This window comes from Schistocerca cancellata, chromosome 3 (genome assembly GCF_023864275.1).
Source record: "Schistocerca cancellata isolate TAMUIC-IGC-003103 chromosome 3, iqSchCanc2.1, whole genome shotgun sequence".
Classification (NCBI taxonomy): Eukaryota; Metazoa; Arthropoda; class Insecta; order Orthoptera; family Acrididae; genus Schistocerca; species Schistocerca cancellata.
In genome coordinates, this window is record NC_064628.1 from 680,067,188 (window position 1) to 680,091,016 (window position 23,829).

The following is a 23,829-nucleotide window of genomic DNA, read 5'->3' on the forward strand; positions in this document are numbered from 1 at the left end:
TAACAATGAAAGCATTTAACGACTTCAGACTAGATTTAAACATAGTTTCAAACCTATTCTAAACTTCGTCTGTTTGGTGATCTGCTAGTGAATAATCTGAGACTAATAAAGCCGACATAATTAGGATGTTGCGTCTTCAACCATGCATGCTTAACGTCACATATTTAATACATGAACTCATTTGTAAAGTAATGGGATATATATAGCTGTTTTTCACATGGGAGTTCGATTCCTTCCAGAACGGTGGTTATTTTACTAACAACTAAGTTCTCTGCAAGTACGGCTCGCTGAAGGGCAACATGGAGCTCTTCATAATTTCGTAATATATAGACCCTGTCCAAATAAAAAAGTAGTCACCATTTCTGTAGGAGCCGAATCAATACATAACAAACCATTCGATGGCACTTATCTCGGGGCAAGAACGTGTAACAACAAATGACACGAAAACTGAGTAGTAGCTCTGTTAACAGGTGAAACGACGTTAACTATAGATTACTTAGGATATGTACTACAGTGTGCACGTCGTAAAAGCAAAACAATGGGGCCTATTTCAGAGATTCGAAACACAATGGGAGACCTACCTTACTCAGTAGCAGCGGTAATTACTTCTGATCCCACATTACACTTGAGGTAACTGATGTATTCTCAAAAAATTTTCTATTTTATCCATTGACGTCGATTAGATTTGTAAATGATAGCACGGTGAACTATGCATCACAGATATTATTCCACCGCACAAGAGCTAAATATTAGATCAAAAAATCAGCGAATACTGTACCGGTGCAGTTAACAGAATCATGGAAACTTCGGTTCTAAAACAACTGAAGATATTTCAGATGAATTTTTGTGTTTTTACATCGTACACCGGCGTTAATAAAAACGTCACTTCCACTGATGTGGCAGGCAAGCATCGCTCAGTTGTTCTGCTTTCATCCTTTGCTCTTTGATTAGTACTAGCGCCAGTGCACATGAGATAGGTGTCTTGTTATATACACTGCAATTTACTACAGAAATGGCAGCTACAAAGGATGAGGAAGTAAGTGACTGTACTGTAATTTTCGCAAAAGAAATCGACCGAGACGATAGTCATTATATTCGCTGATTTTTTTTTCCTTTGACACTATTTACAGATAGAATCGTGCATTACTGAATTACCGGTAGTGATGTTACATTGTTATTACACCTTCTCATTTTATTATTTCGTACCAAACTCTAGAAAAGTGCATTGTTGACCCATACCTATCGATGAGCATATACATTAACTACAAATCGACATTTATCCCCACGTTAATGAACAAGCTAATTTGTCACACGAGTCGAATGCAAGGGTGATCGGCAAAAGTGTGGGACACTGAATTTTTCGTTTTTATTTAAATCTCACCATGCAGTGATGTGTTGCTCATAATGAGAACTGTTTATTTTCATGATCGCAGGATGGCCAACATTTGAGCAAATATCGCATAGAAATAAACGCTTCACCTCTGTTAAATGTCTGTTCGAGACAACAGACGTGTTTCAGCACCAAAAATGTAAGCTTTAGTGTCACTGTAAACCACAAAAAGTTTTCTTTATATCCCTCTGTTTAATCTACATTTTATCCTACGGTACCTCATCTGATACCTAACTGTATCCTATTTTACAGCAGATGTAGACTGGGCTTAGGACATTCAAAAGACATTTGTCTCACTTGAATCTCATTTAGAAAATTACTCAGTGAACTAGAAACATATTTCCTCTTATTTATTTGCCACTGTTCCTAATTTTCGACTACCCAGCTTCTGAGGAACTATTCACTTTCGCGTGGTTCCCCATTTCTGGCCGGCCGTTGTGTCCGAGCGGTTCTAGGCGCTTCAGTCTGGTACCGCGCGACCGCTATGGTCCCAAGTTCGAATCCTGCCTCGGGCATAGATGTGTGTGATGTCCTTAGGTTAGTTAGGTTTAAGTAGTTCTAAGTTCTAGAAGACTGATGACCGCAGATGTTAAGTCCCATAGTGCTCAGAGCCATTTGAACCATTCTTTGAACCCTATTTCTGAAACGGTGTAAGTTGGAAGACTTGGTCCGCTAGTGTTTATCATCCGGTCGCTGCCAGTGTTACAACACAATTTGTATTAGCCGGCAAAGCAAATGGGTAACTGGGCAAGGTGGAAGCTCCTCTGTGTACGCCACATGCAACACGTCTGGCTGCGCCTCTGTATCATGTGCCCCTTGAGAATAAGAAAAGGGACAGTGCGTACAGTATATCGCGTACAGTATATCGCACTCACCATGGCTGCTCACGGCTGCTCTGGCGGTATCTCTAAAGCTGCCTTCCCTGTTTATGTCGCTGTTTTCCACAGCTGTGTCTGTTTAGGATTTCCAGATGCCCCGATTGTCCTGAAAAATACTTTCAGGACAGAAGTTCGTCCCGGACTTCTGATTTCAGAGAAATATTCTCATTTTTTTTCTCCAGCCTCTTGCTTGGATCTATATTTCAGCTCCAGCTGTTAAGGTGAGATGGAAGACAATTTGTATCCCTATTCTGCCAATGCTATTTTACCCTATGAATAGGTACACTTTTCAAAAGAACTATAAGTGATAAAACAATGAAATTTTTACTGCATATATATATATATATATATATATATATATATATATATATATATATATATATATATATATATATATATATGCCTCAATTTACAAGTAAAATGAACATAATACCTCTTATGGTTTTGAAGGAAAAAATGTATTCTTTCCCTAGTAAAATTTAATTTTTTTGTGCATCAGTTATAATAAAACAGTTTCTGATTGTTTGGGGTTCTCTATTGACTTGTAATAACAAATAACCATCCGCAGTACAACTTGACCAAATTTCATATTTCTAACCCCATTCGTTTATCAAATAATGGTACCTGAAAGTAAAAAAATGTAGTTTTGAGAAAAATCCATTTAAAGTTTAATATTGCTATTCTAGTATAGTTATTGATGGGAATTACTTACCACAAATATTTTCCTGCGCCATACTGAGCATCCCCTCTTCTTTTCTGTCTGGCTTCTTTTGTGCATTTCAAATTAGCAACATTTGCTATGCAGATTCTCTCTTCATCTATTTGCACCTAGGATTTTGCAGTATTTCCACAAGATTTTAAGTCGAACATCCAGTTTTTTAATTACACCATCATTTAAGCATAAAATAGCATCATGAACACTAAATTTGGGGGTTGTAAGCCGAACAAATTCAGTTTTAGGTAAATGGAACCAAATGACAGAATTCACACATTGATTTAAATTTTGGGTTTTCCCATGAAGACATTTCTTCAACAAGGTATCTTTACAAAGATCTCTAAATATGGGTTTAATTTCATTCATCATTGATGCAGGTAGAGAACGTTTGTGGTCATATCTGGCACTTCTCCTATACTTGCGTCAAGTGTCAGATCATTCGGGCAAAGACCGTGCACTGAATTTTCATTTGTGGAGAGCTTATGGAAAAAGATAGCCCATACAACTTTTTTCATGTTTTCTGAATTCCCTACATTTCTTCTTATGGCCATGCCGAGGATACCAAGTTTCAGGAATGACCTCTCACCAGGACAACGCAGTGGCCGATGGCCTGCACTTAACGATAGAGAGCAGCGATGTTTGCGCTAAGTTGTGAGTGCTAACAGACAAGTATATCGATAGTAGATACAGGGTAGGAAACATTGAAGCGTTAAAACAATATAAGCGTGAAATAATATACAAGGACTAAAAGAATACTGCGCATTATCTCTGCATGGCGCAAAATGGAAGGCGTCAGAGCATATCTCACGAAAAAATGGCCGTATTTATATAAAACAAAAACTGTTTCACGCAAGTAAGACCAGGCATTTCAAATACGCTAAAATCTAAAAATCGAATTTTTGAAGCCCACTTGCCTTCCGTCTCCCCTTAAGATAAAAGTTGTTAAGGAGTCTTACTGCGCGATAACGCTGCTGAGTTTCCATTATTGTCCCTCATCTCAGTTCGGTTTAAGCTTCGCAGCAATGTGGTTCTCTGTTCATCTGCCTGAGTCGTATCGCGGTTAATTTGTTATCAAAGTGATTGTTTCAAGTGAAGTCGAAATGCCAAAGGAGAAGTGTACGTTCCAAGAAAAATATTCCGAAGTTGGTGCTACATAAAACAAAGGAGAAGTGACTATGAAGTAGAATGTGTAATTTGTCAGTATTACTTTTCTATCGCACATGGGGGGAAGGGTCATTTGGTTTGCGTTGGTTTTTGGTTAGTAATACTGAGGTCCCAGGTTTGATGCCTGGCTACCCTCTCACATTTTGCTCTGGTGAAAAGTGAAAGGAGGTCCTCTCAGCCTTGTGAGGCCAACAAGAAAGCTGCTTGAATATAAAAGCAGCGAAATAGACACGCTCACGTCTTGGAAGTAGTTTTTTACATCGAAAGGCTTGCACTAGGCTGAGTTCATGACGTTTATTTATTAGCAGCAAAAGCACCAGCTATTACTTTCTCAGTTTGGGGAACGAGATGCTTGACGTATTACGCCCTCGAATCTTATTCTTTGCAAGATTCCATACCAGTCATATATGATTTACGTCTAGTTGGTACAGCGACAGTGGGAAGTGGACCACTTTCTCGCAAAATTTTGTCAACGGAACGAATAGCTGAACGTTGGTCCGTTCACAGTGCAGTGTGTATGAATCCACGGTGCGTCTACGTAAACCACCAATTGCATACATGCAAGATCTACGTTGCATTAAAAATGAAACATATTAATAGCATATAAATCTCACCTATTATGTCTGAGCAAAAGATCTATGGAATATTTATCTGAATCGGAAATAGTAAATAGCTTAATTAGATTTAACTCTGCACAGGGTGATGTGTAACGAGATAGCGTTGTCTCCTGAAAAAAGCCATTGATGGAGACATTGATCGCCATCGTAATAAGAATAACGAATGTATCTGATGCTCCAGAATAGACTTATTTTCTATAACAAGATAGTGCTTAGAAGGAAAAGTAAGGCATTTTCTAATAAAAAGATAGATTTACACTCTGGAAGTTTTTATAGATAGCGACGCCAAAGTACTCGTAATAGATTTCGCTTTTATGTAATATAGCGTTCCTGAATTTAGCTTGCGCTTTTAGTTACCTGCAAAGAAAAGTGTATTAAATGTAGAGCAAAGATTGGTGATGACGAATTTGTCAGAAATTAGAACCGGCTGAAAGTATCATAGAACAGGGTTTCCATTCATAATGACACACATACAAGGTGTTCTATAACAATCTTTACAACTTTGATCACACATATTTCAGTAACTCAATCAGGTACAAAACTGCAGTTTACGGTGTAACGTTCATACATACCTATAGTCCTAGGGCCGTTTAAAAGAGTTCGCTGTGTGTCCCATCTGTAGGCAGTTGCGGATTTAAAAATTTTGTGCCCCTAGGCACACCATATTATATGCCCCCCCCCAAAAAAAGACATGTTTTAAATAATAACTATAACCCGATCACTTTACAATTGCCGTTTTGGGTGGGAGCGCTATGAGCTGTTACCGTACTCTGCTATTCGTTGTTCTGGAGGATGCGTCAGCGGTCTAGTTGCGCTCAATCAAAATGTAATACGGTTCCTGAACTGTACTTGGCAGCGTATTTAAACATTTTGCGCCCCTAGGCACGCCATATTCTATACTCCCCCTGCCCCCCTTCCCCCCAGCGGATAAAACAAACGTAAAACTGCATTGTGTTAACACATTCTTCTGTCGAAAGACAACAGAAACGAACACAAGGAAAATAACTTTTCTTTTATGGCCTAAAAATTCAGCACAGTGTGTAGGAGACAACGGATTTTTGTTAAACATTCACTTTTAATATGTTCTTTTACACGAAGCCGTTGAAAATGAAAATAAAAGTTTTGTTACGATCTAAAATTGAAGCGAACGTGTCACACATTAGAAATTAATAGGCCTACGTACATTTACAGAGATGCGTTCAAAATTAAAATGTCGTTTTACGATTTAATAACTTGCATGTGTAGCAGATAAAAAATACACGTTCGATACTAATACGTGATCTATAGGAAAGGGAAAAAAATGAAAATCAAATAGAGATTTCGGTGCACGAACTAACAGCTAAATACAGACAAACAAACAGAACTGGATTTGCTATTACATAATTTTACAGACTAGTGTAGAAAAATCTAATTTGTTTTATAATCTAATAGTTAACGTGTAAAGCGTTAGGGCCTGTGTAGCTAAATGCTGCATAATAAGTGTACACAATACCTGTAATCCATGTAAGGGCTGAACAGTTTTGTACTCAACTACTGCTCTCACCATAGTTCTTGCTAAAGGTATTAGCAAAGCTTTTACGTATTTATCGATAGAACCGAACTACGTTGTTTATTAACACTTTTTCATTTGAGCGTATTCTCCGATAACTTATATTTCCGCGGTACTATACATTCCAGCAGGCGCCAAGAATACGCATCAGCTGTAATACTGTATACTATAATACTACAGTATCAGTACGATGACTGTACAGCGCCGAGCGGCCTGGGTCATTCAGGTATTGTTTCGTATTGTCGGACGCCTTCGGTCACGTCTGCATGTACACGAGGTTTAGTTCCGCGTTCTGCCATCAGCAATTGTAAAATAAACAGGCAATACGTAGTTTGTAAATCCAATGAATATGCTCTAAGTTATAATAAAAACCACATTATAATCTTAAATTTTTAAAACTAATATAAGTAAATAAACAAACTCACTAGTTAGCAAAGTTTGCGTCTGGCTTTGACGGCAGAAAACTCGTTGATCATATCTTCATAATTCAGACGGTTATCAGTTAGGAGGTCAGCTTCGATGTTAAGAATGGACAAGGCGTTAAATCTCTCCTCAGGCAACGTAGAACTTTGGTACGATATCAATCTTTTAAGAGCCGAAAACGAGCGTTCCGCTGAACAATTTGTAAGTGCCATACATAAAAATATTCTAAGAGCAATGTCAACATTCGGAAACACGTAATGTAACCTCTCTTTTCGTAAAAAATTACTCATTTCGACTGTTATACCACTAATCTCAGTCAGAAGATTTCAAAAGTTCCGCGAAATGTGCACATTCACTAGTGAAGGAAGCCTATAACTTTGTGTCATATGACGCTTGGAGTTTTGCTGCACGTTCAGCAATATCGTCAGGTGAACTGTTTGTTCTTAAGGTTACTGAAAACTGTGATGGAGTCCAACAGCGTCCTATAGCTTTCCTCCCTCCTAACTAATTTAGTGTACAAGTTGTAGAATACTGAGGGAAATGTTTCGGCTATAAATTTTTCCCTTCCAGTCAGAACTTCTTCACCGTCCGCTTCTTCGTCATCATGAAGTTTGCGTTTTCGTAGTCTTTTATAGGTTCACAGGGGCGATTCTAGAAGTCGGTCAAGGGGGGGGGGCGGCTAATGGGGGGAGGGCGGGGGTTTCTTGAGGAATGAAATATCCCTTAACAAAAGGAGAGTTGGGGTCCTCCACCGACAAATTGGTAAAATTTGGTGTTGCTTAAAGTAGTTTTTGGTAACTGTTTTGGAGTTCAGGGTAAAAAAATGTGCATTAATAAATAAAATTAAAGTTTAAGCTAAATGATATTTATTGATTTAGACAGTAAGCTATTTGCCACTATTATTCTTTTGTTAACATGTGTTTGAAATACATCGCAACTTACATTGCTACATAATTATAAAAAAAAAGATTGGATCTGTTGGAGTAATATATTCGCTGATTTCGGAAGTCATTTTATCCAGTGTAATATGATACTCAACTGGGGGGGGGGGGGGGGGGCTATAGCCGCCATAGCACCCCCCCCCCCCCCCCCCCCCCCGCTGCCACCGCCCCTGTGCAGTTATAGTCTATACCAGTCACAGTCTCCATGGATTTATTTTCATAATAGTCAAACATGCCACGAATGCAATAAATCCTACAAGTGATTCATACAATTCATACGCTATTTTAGTATCAATATTTACACTTTGCAATTTCAGATTTACACTATTAAATCTCTGGAGTATGTCCTTCCAAACTGCCATCGTGAATACTGTTTCTAGTCTGCTGAGTTGATTCAGTTAAGCTGAAGCCTCATTTCGCACAAGTGGTTTTTCAAACGTATTACTGGCAATATGTGCGAGGGCATTTTAACGTCCTCCCAGTTTTCAAATAGACTTACACACTCTTCCTCTCTTGCTGACCAACGTATTTTTGATACACTTTTTACCGTTTTTCTTCCTTGTTTCATGAAAGAAAGAACTTTATCCCAGCGCTGTGTGGAAGCAGAGAATTATAAAGGTTTTGCACTACATTGAAAAATGAACATAGGCCTACTTCCCGTGCTGCAAAAGGCACATAATGTGCTTTCGGATTTCGTTCTTTAATGCGTGCATGCAAACAAGTGTAGGTTCCTGACATATTGTTTGCGTTGTCATATGATAGGCCTATATAGTCAGTATTTTCAACAGTCCTGTCTAGGACTTTTAGTACAGCCTCAGCTAAGTTTTCGGACTTCTGTCCCGGGTTTGGTAAAAACAGAAGGAAACGTTCAACAGGTTCACTATTGTCGTTCACAAATCTTAATATGAAAGATATTTGATCAATATGTGAAATGTCTTTAGTAGAATCTATTGTTATAGAGAAATATTTGACCTGCTTTATTTCACTTACGGTAATTCTTTTCATTCGTTCAGAAAGAAGCTCTATTATTTCATCACAGATTACTGAAGAAAGATAACTTGTATGTCCCTGCCCTGGATTTCCATATCGTTCAATGTGCTCTGCGAGAAAACGATCAAACTCGGCTATAAGTTCAAGAGACATAAATTGACAATTATGTAATGAATGGAATCATTCAACGTGTCCACGTAGGGGCAGCCCGCAACTTGTTAGCTTCTTCACTACTACAAACATCCTTTTCAACACACTGCGCCAGTAATTTTTTTCTGTCTCAACATATGACTCGAAACGGTTATCTATTGTTCCAAGTGACTTTTTTCCTTGTTACGTGTGATAACTCAGAACGTTTGTGTTCAGGTGGCTTATCATGATAAGATAAAATATTATAAATATTTTTCCAGTCTGCAATACCATTAGCAGCAATCACGGACTTACCTCCGAACAATTTACATGGTGCACAAAAAACAGCGCCGGCGCTACAAAAGTATACTAGAAAACCACGCAAAGCTGATTCACCATTTAAAAGTTTACGCTAAAAAACATTTTTGTTCAAACATCTGGTTTTATCGCCTACTGATCTCGAATTAGAAAAATCACCGTTACAATTTTGATTAATGCCACTTGTAAGAGAATGTCGATTATTGATTCATTGACACTACATTCTGCAGGATCATCACTAACGAGGTTATTTATTTTTGTAATGTCTGACTCGACACTTAGTTTTTCGTGGAATTAGAAATCAGGAACAATTTGCTTCTCTTCATTTTTAACGTTTGTGTCGTCTGTATTTACTTCTTTCAAAACAGCTGCAGCTGCTGTACTACTTGAACCAGAAGTCGAACCAGCAACATTTTTTGCGCAAAATTTATCTACTTTGCCAAGAGTTTTTAGAACATTGCCTTCTCGTTCTCGCCTTTCCTTCTATAATTTCCGAAATGCCGCCCCACTTAATTTTACAAGTTTGCTTTTTTCACTGTTATTCATGTTAACGCACTTACAAAATTGTCAACCAACAGTCAAAACAAAAGAAAAAAATTGTAAAAGGATAGAAAGAAAGACTCTATCCAGTTCCAGTCGTACTACACCGCACATGAGCACAAAGCTTTTTACTTTGAACACGGCCACAAAAGTTTTTCCTTTAAACACGAAGCGATGAAGTGACCAACTCGGACTACTCGACGTAACCGTGCTATGAAAGACTAGACGTAACCGTGTTATGAAAGAACGACAATGCAGAATAATTTAATTTCATTGTCGCCTGTTTCTCTATTGTCGGTGGACAGTAGAAGCACATCTGCCGGCTGGAAATCATTTCCTAAAGAAAACGGCACAGTCCCTTTTTTGGCTTGTTTCTCGCGTCGCCTGAATTTTAGCTGGGGCGTAAATATGTTCAGAATATTCGTGACACTGTCTTTCTAATTTAAAAAGCAAATAATTTTTGCAAGTTCTTGCAGTGAGGTGTGCTGGATTGACTCTCATCCTACTTATAACATTTTAGCTGTTTCTGTGGGCTGAGAAGACAAACTACAAAGTTTAAGTAGTCTTGTTGGCAGTTGCGGTGTATAGTCATTTGTGTGAACATTGCTGTTATGTGTACAGGCAAATGCACCTTTTGTTCCAACATAAGATAAAAATAACCTTTCCTCGAAGAAAAAAGCTTAATTCAGGAGTTTAATATAAAATTAGCAATGCTACGTACTATTCGACTGCACAGAGGGGGAGCTTTGATATCGCTCAGGCTACAGCACAATATATGAGACAAACGAAAGTTGGTTTCGTATACTTTTTCCGCCAAAAAAGGTAACTAAGTAAATAAATAAATAAAATTTTTAATCTGTTGTGAAGTGTATTTCACACGTTATTAGATATTCTGCGTATGTTCTTTTCGCATAAACATGTGTTTAAAAATGTAAAACATTCCCAGTATCAACATTTTTTGTTAAATGGGTGTCATTAAATCAAAGCTCAGATATTAAAGACCACAGAGCTTAATTACAGTAATGGGTCGCGTTTTACATAATGAAGTCCACACATGTTACAGTATTTAAGAAATTGCTGATTAGTTTATCACAGCTTTTCAGGGGTCCCGGTATTTTCACGAGGAAAATACGGTAGGGTTAAGTGGGAGCCGACAACATTCTCGAAATAATAACGTTTCAAACATTGTATTGTAGATTGCCGTCCTGACAGCTTACTTCAAAATATCTTGAACAATCATGAAGATGATACCAGACAGAAACTCAATGTTAAATTTCCATTCAGTCACCAAGTAGGCTAAACTATGTATATTTCCAAGCTTGTATTGTCGAATTTCGTCCTTAAGGCTTATTTAAACTAGCAAGCTGTTTAACAACATTACAAATTTTTGTCTTTTGTAAGCGCAGTTATTTTAAAACGTAAAAGATGCAAATGAGTACAGAGCAAAAAATACCACCCCCTCCCCCTTAAGGTGCAGCCCCTAGGCCCTTGCCTAGTGGGCGTATATGTAAATCCACCGCTGTCTGTAGGACGCAGGATATGCAAGAAGTATTCCAGTACCACCCATGTACGGCCTAACATGTCCTCTTTAACATGAGCAAATGTTGCCCTGATGCAAAATCGAACGATGTGGCCGAGCGGTTCTAGGTGCTTCAGTCCGGAACCGCGCTGGTGCTACGGTCGCAGGTTCGAGTCCTGCCTCGGGCATGGATGTGTGTGGTGTCCTTAGGTTAGTTAGGTTTTAGTAGTTCTAAGTCTAGGGGACCGATGACCTCAGAGGTTAAGTCCCATAGTGCTTAGAGCCATTTTGCAAAATCGAAATTTTTGCACAGAGGTCTGGTAAACAGCACAAAGCCCCAAAGAAACAAAATTAAAAGGGATTATGCCTGGAAACCCTAGGGGCTAAGAAATGGGTCCTCCTCTGGCAGTGCAGCGCGCTGGGAATGCGTCGTCCACAGCCTTCCTAACGATCGAGGCCCTGTTAGATGGGGCACCATTCTGATGCGGCATGATGTCAGGTTGCAGTTCTCCAACCTGTGGAAATGCAAACTGTTCTAACATATCGAGATTACTGACGCCTCTGCACAGAAAAATAGTCACGCAACACGATAATGAAGCAAACCACTCCACACGTTTACCTTCTGGACTGTGGATCACAATTTCCATGTTAAAGCAGGTATTCTCAGAATCCCAGGTTCTCACTTAGCCTGGACACATTAGAGCAAGCTTCGTTCGTGAACATCTCCTTCTGGTTCATCGCCATTGCGACTCAGAATCTCAACTGCAAATGCTGTGTGCTTTGGCCTGTCATAAGGTTGGAGCACATGCAGCATCTCCACCTTATAAGCTTAAAGCTTCAGTCTCTTCTGTAGCATCCTGTGAACTGTGACTGGTGGTAGCTGCAACTGTCGAGATGCTCTTGATGGATTGCTTTGGTTGGATTCTGGATAAATCACTATTGCACCCGCTCCACACCTACATCACTCGAGTTCGGACGCCCAGAATTCGCACCCTTCATATTTCCGAATCCCCTGAACCTTGTATACCACTGCTTGATCATTAGACGTGATGGTGGTGCGCTTGTGGTACTTCTGTAGTGTGTCCATATGATGTGCCGTCTGCAGGGGGGGGGGGGGGGGGGGAGCAGTAGGCGCTGGATGAGAGGCGGCGCGGGAAACAACCTGCACTTCTCTCGCGCAGTGCTGATACCATACATTCGAGGGCTGTTAAAAAAAAAAAATCCGGAACATTAGTAATTTCACGCTAGTGGCATTGGAACGAAATGCGGTTGGCATCCCTGCACACGCCTGTGTTTGGTGTGTAACTGGAGGACGTTTCAGTGTTGAATGTATGTAAGTTATTGTTCAGTGCTGCATAGTGCATTGAATAGAACGTCGTATCGCACAGTTGGCGAATTTCGACTGCATTAAATTTTGCGTGAAACTCAAGGAAACCTTTAGAAGACACACCGAATGATGCAGGAAGCCTACGGTGACGAGTGCTGAAGCTGTACTCTGTATTACGAATTGTCCACAGAGTTGACAAATAACCGGACGGATGTTACTCATGATTCTCCGTTCAGGACGCCCTTCGACGTCTGCCGAGTACGCTCAAGTAAGGAACGTGAACGAAATTGTGCGTGCCTGTCGAAGACTGACTGTCCGAGAGGTTGGAGAAGAATGTAGGCCTAACATTTCCGTTGGATCATGTCATGAAATCTTGATAAAGCATTTTGGAATGCATCGTGTTGCCGTAAATGTCGTCCCACGGCTCATGAGTCAAGACCAGAAAGACCTTCGCCTCACAGTCTGTGAAGAGCAAATGGATCGCTCAAATGATAACGAATGCAGTTTAAAACTTCAGCTTTCGTTTCGCTGTCTTAAACTGTCACAACTGACTGGTTAACAAGTGACTGGATGGAAGCCTTAGAGCTACTCAGCGATTTTACATATGACCAGAATTTTCTCAGGCCACATCTTTTGTTAAGGTATGGCGGTGGTAGTAGTTGTATGCTTCTCACATAGACCTTTTCACAGATGCACGAATCTGTACTAACCTTTGCTTGTTGTCATATTCGCATTCTCTTTTGAACCAAGAGTGCAACAGCCTCTGATTTTTCAGCATTTTTCGAATCTCGTTATTAAACCATCGTGGGTCATTGGCATTCTTAATACACTTGTTGTTGTTGTGGTCTTCGGTGTGAAGGCTGATTTGAAGCAGCTCTCCATGCTGCTCTACCGTGTGTGGTCCTCTTCATCTCCAAATAACTACTACAACCTACATCCTTCTGAATCTGCTTACTGTATTCATCTCTTAGTCTCCCTATACGATTTTTACCCATCACACTTCCCTCCAGTACTAAATTGGTGATGCCTTGATGTTTCAGAATGCGTCCAATCAATCGATCCCTTCTTCTAGTCAAGTTGTGTCACAAATTTCTTGTCTCCTCAAATCTGTTCAGTATCTCCTCATTAGTTACGTGATCAGTCCATCTGATCTTAAACTTCTACTGTATCACCACATTTCGAAAGCTTGTAGTCTCTTTTTGTATAATACACTTACTAGGCACATAATCCTCCATGCCACAGTTTACTGTCTGTTTAAACTTTGCCCATAATTCCTCTGCATCTATCTTACTGGAAATAAGTGATGTCAGTTCACTGTCTAAGAGAGATGCTAACAACTGCTTATCTTCTGTTTCTAGCAGAAACACTCTTCTGGCCTCCATAGCTAATTTATTAACTTTAGAAATCATAGTTGCTATAGTGAGATTGTGATCACTAATCATCGTTTCTGTACTTATGTCGGCCTATTTGTAGCTACAGGTTCTTAGATATTTCCATTGGGTGTGGGCTGCCAAACTAGGTGCTCAAGACAGTTGGTGGTGGTGGTGGTTAGTGTTTAACGTCCCGTCGACAACGAGGTCATTAGAGACGGAGCGCAAGCTCGGGTGAGGTAAGGATTGGGAAGGAAAGCGGCCGTGCCCTTTCAAAGGAACGATCCCGGCATTTGCCTTAAACGATTTAGGGAAATCACGGAAAACCTAAATCAGGATGGCCGGAGACGGGATTGAACCGTCGTCCTCCCGAATGCGAGTCCAGTGTGCTAACCACTGCGCCACCTCGCTCGGTTCAAGACAGTTTTCAGAAAACGTGTTCAATAGTACTTCACATTACTGTCTGTCTGTACCCCCATAGACATCCCAGTTTATACTTGATAGGTTAAAGTCACTTCCAACTAGTTATGCGTGATCTGGGTATTTACACGCCACTGACCATAGACATTCCTTGATTGACTCTAGAAATGACAGCAGAATTAGGTTGCCAGTAGAAACATCCGACAATTAACTTTGTTTCTCATAGACGTGTGATATGCAATCAGATAACTTCAACATTAATAGAGACAATATTTTGGTCAACTGCAATAAACACTCTCCCTCCTATAGCTTACACTCATTCTAGTCCACAAAAATCTTCATAATGGACAGGTCAACAGGTGTGGAAACTGTCTCAGGGTAGTGAGAAATGATCAATAGTGTGAAGAGTGCATATGTGTTTCTCCTTTTTGGCGCTGTGAAGCGACCATTCCTTGATTATGAAGAAAGAGCAGGTGATCGTAAAACTCAAAGCTAATTTACCACTAGCACAGCCATAATTAAATTCATTGAGAGCTACAATCTGTAGCTGTAAAGTTAGGAATAGGATAGATGATTCAATTGAAGTCATAAGTGCCATATGATATGATAAGATTGACTATATTCTTTTCTTCATCTGATGTTAATGTGACAACACAACAACAGCTGAACATCAGGAGGCTATAAAAACTGGCTAATAAGCTTACTACAGGTTCTAGGTTCCCATTAGAAAAAAAAAAGTGTGTGTCGGTCTTAACCATTAATATTGGAGTACTAACCAAAGCTGAAAATTGATAACATTTTTTATCTTTTTTATTTTAGGAATGTGTATGATCCAAGCCCAGTAGCTAACCTGTATGCCACACATTTAAGTCTTGAGAACATCATCATCATCATCATTTAAGACTGATTATGCCTTTCAGCGTTCAGTCTGGAGCATAGAAAAGCATAGAATCATTGAACATTTTAGAAATGCCTGTACAGAAAAATTTGTGATGCTGACAGGTCCTGTCTGCTGCAGAACATTTGTAAGGTCCCAGTTAGATCAGGGCAGCATTGTTTATGGATCAGCTTGACCCTCCTTTACTAAGAAGGGTATCACCTTAAAGTATCAGGCTATCAACATATGCCTATGTGACCAGATCAGTTTTGAGTCTGTGGCTAGACCCTAGTGAATCATTACTCCACATACAGTAATGCCTCCTCACAGCAAGACAGACACTGAAAATATTAGCATCACCTCAACCATTGGCCCTTAATGTAGTGGGTTGTCCGAACAATGAACAGATTTCAGGAATAGGTCACATGTGACCAAGCACTAGGGCTTTGTGTTAAAAAATGTCTCATGGATTGGATGTGTGAGGCATCAAGATAAGGAAACAGCAATGAAACAAACTATCAGCATGGCATCTTCAAAGCCCAAACTGATTTTATACTTGACAGAAATCTTGTACTTCATAACATTTTTTAGAAAGTTTGTTTACTTCAGTTTTAGGAATGTATGTCAAGATTTTACGATTGAGTATATGGCTCAATCTAAGGAGAACACACTCAGTCATTCATCTGTTTTGCCTGATAGAAACTTCCGAGTTTGCCTCTCAGAGCAAATAACAGTTTATGATGTCAAAGAATATGGAGCTCTGAAGGCACTGGAGCATTTGAGATGTCATAACAGTAAAAAGTTCACAGCAGATCCAGTTCTGTTGGTACAGGGACACACTGTGTTATGAGGATATAATGCTGTTGACAAAGAAAGCAAAGGTGTGTGTACATGTGGCATTGTGTTTGTTTTCTGCCCCCCTGCATGCTGTAATCTTATTGTCAGACACAAGAGCCACTTTCCAGTCCAAATATGGTGGTAGCAAGTGATAAACAAAAAACTATAGGTAATAAAATCAGCCACCCAGACATGCAAGCATGGATCTAGTGTAAGATTCTTGGGAGGGGAATGGGAGGAGATCACAGTTTTCACTTTGTCTTCCCCCTCTCCCCTCTCTCCCACTTTTAACATGCTCACAAGAGTTGCCTAGAATTTAATAATAACGTTGAAGTATATATAATGTTTTGAGTTAATAATTTGTTTACATTAATGGATAGTAGCTTGCATTAGCATAAGTTACAAGAAGACTAATTTACACAACATGAAACTGAAGTGTATACTCATGATTACAGCAGTTCACATCGCATCATAGTTGTGCACAGGTCTGTAGACTGTAGCTCTGTGAGTGTGTAAATGAGAGGAATGCTGTTTACTTCAGTTGTTTCTGACTCTTTGGGATAGTTAGTCTTTCTGTTATTTTTTCCTAGTGGAGGGTCTTTCCTTCATTTCTTGTGTTACCATACTTCCTGTAGTTTGCCAGTTCTACCTGTGGACTTACAATGGCCTGTTGTCATGTTTTCTGCAGCTAGTCAGCTGACAAATGCATCCCTGTGGGCTAGCCCTTAAACAAGCAATTGGAAATTGTCCTGTATTAAGCATAGCTTGGAATTTTCTAGAACTCCCCACGTTTTTAAAGACAGTTATGAATCCTCAATATGTGAAACTTGTGGACTACCACTATAGATACGGTACTACATATTTCAACTATATGTTTCATATACTGAGGTATGGGAAGCCTCTTCTTGGTTGGAGACATGTCCACCAATCTAGCTGACAATGGCAACTGTGAAAACTTCTTATGAAATGTCAGGCCTCACCTATCGATGCAGAGAATCAATGACTTCGAAGTGGATAATTTGGCATCTGATTTTTAAGCAACCATTGCTCATATAACAGGCAGTTTGTCATTAAGAGATTTTTAAAAATGATTGGAGAATTTTAATACATGCAGAGCATGTGTTTGTTGTGTTTGTTTTGACACAGCCACACATTCTGTAGAAATCTTCAGAATTTTAACACTATCTCATTTCAATTATATATGCTTTGTTAATCCATTTTTTGATAAACTTATGTTCTTCCATTTCATCTTTTCCTTGTATGCCCCTGGTAGCTGAGTGGTCAGCGTGACAGACTGTCAATCCGAAGGGTCTGGGTTCGATTCCTGGCTGGGTCGGAGATTTTCTCCGCTCGGGGACTGGGTGTTGTGTTGTCCTAATCATCATCATTTCATCCCCATCAACGCGCAGGTCGCCGAAGTGGCGTCAAATCGAAAGACCTGCACCAGGCGAACGATCTACCCAACGGGAGGCCCTAGCCACATGACATTTCATTTCATTTCATCTTTTCCTTTTTCAAGGGTTGTAAAATAATGAATTTTCCATTAACATGTTTTTAGAATCTAGCATTGATAGAGTAATTGTGGTTCAGTTAACAGCATATGTGTACTAACTTTGTGTTGTGGTATACTCATGACATGTATGTGAGGCATCTTATGAACAGTGAATTGATTAATACTGAATGTATTTAATGTTTATTGTTGGATTGAAAGGCAGTATTTGGCCTCATTGCTATAACTGTCAGCATAATTTTTAAAAAAATGCTTAGTGATTCTATCCTAGGACAACTTTTTTTTCCACTGTTAAATAACCCCAACAGTGGTTAGTGTACATGAATTGGGCATCATGGCATGCGGCCCTTTAATTTTTATTTCCTTTTCATACTCTGACTGTTTGTGTTGTTATAGATGCACTTGTAAGACAATTATATTTTTCTTTTGTTTTTAGTCTGAGGAGAACAAGCACATCGAAGAGGAAATTAACCTAATGATGGAAAAACTGAAGGTTAGTGCATGATGCAATCTACATTCATTAATGTTTTAATATATTTGACTAATAACGTATTTTAAAATTGTAAAGAGATAGAATGTTAGGATGAGGAGAAGCAAAGATGAAGAAGGAGGTGTTAGAGAGAGTACTGTACTAGGATAAAGGTAGTAAGTATATTGGTAAGCACTGTTCCAGCTTCAATCCAGAGATGATACGATAGAATGAGAAATGAATATGAATACAGGTAAACAAAGAAGAATTGAAATAAATAGCACAATTACTAACTGGGAAGGCAAAAGGGAAGAAACAGTGTGAGACAAGGAAATGTGGATAAAATAGTACTTGAGTAAATAAATAAAAACATAAAATAGTGTAACTATAATATCAGGTCTCGGGAGGGGGGAGGAGGTTATATTAAGAGATTATTTCCAAGAGGTTAACTCAGGAAGTGATAGGTGTTTATTATTCTACCATAAAGACTACATACTCTTATTTATGTGGATTACCTATCAGAATACACAATTGCTGACACCAGTTAGGAATGTTCAAGCCTTTCTATGAAGAGTATTCTCAACTATTGGCTAAATTCAACATAGACAATGGACAACAACAATAAGCTATTTCATGCCATCATCAACAACATTAACAGATTCTGCAACATATGAGTTTTGGAGCTTTCTCATCTGTCAAATGTAAACATGAATCCTATGCAGCGCAACAAAAAGTATGCTAATTCTGCAGCATTCACTCAACACAGTGTAGTGAATAAATGTGCCAAAGTGGGACCACATTTCAAATCAATGGTGACCTATTCTCTACCAGATCCAACGTTTACCCAAACTGTGTCCACAATTATGGGCTCCGCCCTTTACGCCAATCCTAGTTCAAATGTGATTTGTGGTAACGGGAAACATATTTCAGCAGCAACAAGTGATCAACAATGATGAACAGTTTACTTTGGTTATTACTACTTTGGACCTCTAATCCACAGCATTAGTTTCAGACATTATTGTGCACCTGCCACCAGATTGAGCTTACAGAAGACTAGAAGACAAATTTATTTCTCTCTTTACAATATCCATCAACCTCTGGTTCAGACAAATGGTACATCAGGAGAAACATGTCACCATGAAAGGTCCGGTGGCATCTGTGTAATTTACTAGACAGCTCCACAGTGTCCGACAATTTGTTCCTACACATTCGGCAGCAACAACTAGTGGCACAAGTATGAACAGTGTTGGCAGTATACAATGATAAATAACTTCGCAAATTGCAGGTTGCCAACAGGGTCTACACAATACTCAAGTTGCCTGCAACAATTGACGTGACAACATTGATGGACTTGCTGGCCAAATGACTTAGCGATGTCAGTCATGCCTATAGCATACTTGTCAGCTGAGGTGTTCACAATATCCGTTGCATGATTCATTGCACCCTCAGTGGATTTTCCTTTCCTGAAACCATATTGTGGGGCGCTCATGCTTTCTTATTGTCTGTAGTCCCTCAGGCAATGGCACAAAAGCTTTCATTTCCTCTACTTTGGCCACAACATTTACCAAGAAAGTCGGCCTGTAAGATCTTGGTTCTCTTGAGTCTTTGTCTTCCCCTTCTTTAGTGTAATGGTATTTGAGGTTTTCCAGATTCTGGGCACTCAACCCCACAAAAGATTTGTTTAATAACACTGTTATCTAAGGCTCAATTTGATCCACTATCTGATGCAAAACTTCTGCTTGTATTTTATTAGGTTTTGATCCAGTAGCTGATGCAACACTTCTGCCACTATTCTATCAGGTCCAAGCGCTTTCTTCTTTTTTAACTTTATTATTACCAGCCTCACTTCCTCCTGGGCAAATGAATTCATAACACTGTTATTCACATGCTGCTCTATCAATTCAGAGCAAAGTTGCTGATGGAACTCCGTGTCTTCCATTGTTGTATCATCCAACAATCAAGTTGTGAGTATGCGCTGCTCTGATGTTTCCCTCTCTGTTGTCATTGTGCCATTGGATCTTCTCAAGGTTGATAATACAGGGGGTGATCGAGCCTTATTTGTTGTCAGTTTTTGTGGAAAACCCGAAACATCTGGTGCGATTTGGTCCTTAATGTATGCCTCCCATTTTTGTATTCATGTTTGGTGTAGCGTGTTTTATATTATTGTTTGACTGTTCAATAGAAAATCAGCCTACTTTGTCATTCTGTTTCCCCTTATGATATATATCTTCACCTGCCTTGCACTAGGTCTTAAGGACTATGAGGCAGGACTCCAGGGAATTATAAACCCTTTTGACTTCCTAACAAATGTTGGGATCACTTTGTCTCGTGCCATCTGCAGTACTCATACCAGTTCATATGCTTTGGTGTCAACAGCAAATCTGCTTCCTTGCAGTGGATGTATTTTGAATTCTGCCTCTAAAAGTTCCCAGTCTGCTCTGAGTGGATTGTATAATTGCTCGGGCTGGATGTTAGTGTGTCATTATCTGTGTTTGTAATTGTGAAGTAAATGAGACATGACCACTTGTTGTAAGTCCGTCACAGACTTCCAGTTGGCAATGTGGTCACTGACTTTCAAGTTTGCAAAAGTGATATCTATATTTGTTGCCACACTTGCACAATTTTGGAAAGTAGGTGGTTTTAGTAGCCTATTAATGACATGAAGGTCAAGTTCTTGTGTAGTGTACTGAAGGCAGAGTCCTCTTTTATCCATCACTCTGCTAGGCCACAATGTTGATTTCACGTTTGTGTCCACTACAAAAATGTGTCTGTCATGTTGATGCATTGTTTCTGCTGTTTTTAATTCTTCTATGTGTGATTATATGTCTTGACTGTACAGAAAATATTGATTAGTTATGTAAAATTTTTGTAAGACAGTCATTATTTCTGTTGTCACCACTTTTCCATCACAGAGTTTATGTGTCTTTGCTACTGTCATGTCTTTATCCGGCACTACAATCATGGCCACTGGATGTTGACCTGATTCTATGATCTGTAATGTAACTGGCATTTGGGTCAATACCCTGCTTTTGGAATGTGGCTCCTGAACACATAGTCGCAAGGCCTTGTATCACCATGACACTGTGCATCGCATTTATTGGGCTGATTTTAATCATTTTTCTCTGTTCCATCGCATTTGGTGTGCAATTTGGTTGTAAGTGAATGCCATGGAAACCTAGTGAGCACATAGCTATGGAGCAAGTCTAACCTGTCTGTTTGGCCGTGTATCATCAGTAACTCCCTGCAGAGATGCTATCAAGTGTCTACTGCCTCCTCTTAAAGACAATATCAGGTAGAGTCTGCAGTTCCTTTGTATTTGTAGGCAAGTTGTTGACACTGAGCTGAATAAGATCAGCTTCCTCCATGACAGGAAAATTTCTGGTACAGCCTTCTGGATGACTGTACCTAACTGGATGGCTTATTGCTATGGTTAATAAATGCTTATCCTCTAATTTAGCAAGTCTCACTGCGTTTTCATACATTTCATAGACAGGCTGCAAGTCCGGCCATAAACTTCTTCCATTTTTCTTCTCATGTCCATCACAGTCTGTATCCTTTTCGTAGTTCCTGTAGCCATATGTAGGTTCTATGATTTGTATATTTCTGTAATCTTCCTCTATTAGCTGTTGTATGCTATCCCACTCCATTACTACAGAGTGTTGTGTGCTGTCACATCTCGCATTTATTGCAATTTGAACTTTTTCTGAATTTGGTAGTATATGCTTCTTTAAGTCTTCATTATCCAGAGGTAGGCACAATCTCCATTCCTTGTTTTCCTTTCTTCTTAGCCACTTCCAGAAACTCCACTCCTTCTCTCCATTATTCTTACCATTGGTCTTTTTATTGTCCATCTTATTATTGCCTCATCCATATGGTCAGTCACGTTTGGTTTGTGTTGCTATGTGTCTTCTCATTCTGCCCTTCACAGTGGATGAGAATATTTTGGCCATTTTGGCTCTTGCAGCATCTCACTTTCTTTTCGATGGAGGTTTCCTTTTCTTACAAAGATGACAGGTAATTTTATAATCTGCTTGATCAGTGGGTTCAGGTTTAGTAGTTTTCTTTCTGGACAGTGTTTCATCTTCTTCAACTGTCACCAGTGGATTGCACAATGCACAATCCATATTCAGTTCTTTGAATTTACCTCTCCAAGAACATTTGGCACATCACAGTCTTTACCTCATTGGCTGCATGATTTTTTTCCTTTTCACATATGTTGTGCACATTGGAGCTCACTTGGTATTTTTACAGTTCATTTTTAGATGGTCACACTCTCCGCTGTTGGAGCATCTTGACTTGTTTTCCTTACAGTACTTTGCAATGTGCCGTTAGTCATGGCAGTTTGGTGACTGGAGCATAGTCCTTTGTAATGGTTGATTAAAATCCATTTTATATTCTTTTCTGCATAACCAATTGTGCTCTTACTTTTGGATTTACCTTCGGTACATAATTTACTGTCAGCTTCACCCATGGGCATATTTTAAACCTGGCTTTTGTTTCTTCTAAGAATTGCTCCCTATCTGTCATTCCCTCCAAGTTCTGTTAATATAGTGATTCAATTAATTTACTTTCTGGCATAGTAGCTGGAACATTGTACACCAGAGGTCACAAAACTTCCTTCACTGTGGGCCAGATACCTGAGAAAATGATGAGTGTGGATTGCACCATCATTCCGTACAGCATTTACAGGTCAGAACAATAGCCCCGAGAAAAAAGATGAGGAGCTAAGTTCAGCACTCCATGTTAATCATGGGTGATTGGCATGGCACAACCAACATAAGTACTTACTAAAAAATTTATCAAAGAAGGTGATGTTAGCAGAAAGATAGTTACATTAGATCAAGTATGCACATATCCCCATCTCACAGACTAACAATAAGCAGCAAAAAGCGTTAGTGAGATTTGTGAAACTGGCATTTCGTTTTCAAAATTTCAGCCATGTTTGGTTTGGTTTTGCTGCATCCAATCAAGAAAATTGCTTTCAAATGTTCATCAGTCAGTCTCACTTGGTGTGCTGACTTCACGTACTTCATTTTTGAAAATGTTTACTCATATACATAAATGCCATAACAGTGACAGATTTATTTAGTTTCAGAAACTCAACATCAGATAAGCAGTGATAAAATTCAACAAGGTTTCCTTTTCTGTACTTCTCTTTCAACAAGTCATTTGCTTGCGAATCAGTGAAGTTCAACTGGTACAGCATCAAGTTTACAGTCATACAGATCTGGAACAAAAGAGTGCCTTTCAGTTCTATCAAAATATGATAATATTTTGAAAAAATGTCTCTTTAGCTCACGAATATTTTTCTTTTTTCAGGAAACAGAGTTGACCTCTCCAAGGACTGGAACGAATATGAGAAATGTTTTCTCCTTCCAGTTGTGCTTCAAACAATGACAGCTTTCTTTGAAATCCTTTAAAGATAGTTTGCGAATCACAGATGAGGTTATCCCTTCCCTGAAATTTCAAATTCAGTTCATTCAGGAGGGAGGGGATATCAAGCAAAAATGATTACTTTGACAACCAGGCAAGATCTGACAGCTGTGGATCAGCTCTCCATTTCAGTGAGAAAAAAATATGTTTCCTTTCAGAGCTTACAAGAACAAAACAGGGCTTTACTGCAGCTCAGCCACCTCACTACTTTATGATAAGGCAAGTCACAGAAATCTGAATCAGTTTCTTAAAAAAAAGCCTGGAACTGATGGTGACTGGTTGCGTGTCACGGAACACACTGTAACATGTAACACTCATGTAAAATGTTTGTAAAGGTGGTTTGACAGAGTATGTTCCCAACATAACATGAGAACACATCTGCAGATCCTTGTGTATGAAGATATCTTGGTCTA

General features: G+C 39.2%; 1 protein-coding gene across 1 annotated transcript in view; it reads left to right on the top strand.

The window, feature by feature from the left end:
* Positions 1-1,012: 1,012 nt before the first annotated feature.
* The window catches only part of LOC126176505 (26S proteasome non-ATPase regulatory subunit 2-like), a 213,722-nt gene continuing 190,905 nt past the window's right edge, over positions 1,013-23,829 (top strand). Inside the window, exons 1-2 of the mRNA XM_049923661.1 lie at positions 1,013-1,036; positions 17,951-18,007. Coding sequence (XP_049779618.1) covers positions 1,013-1,036; positions 17,951-18,007 — 81 coding nt within the window. The remainder of the gene's footprint in view (positions 1,037-17,950; positions 18,008-23,829) is intronic.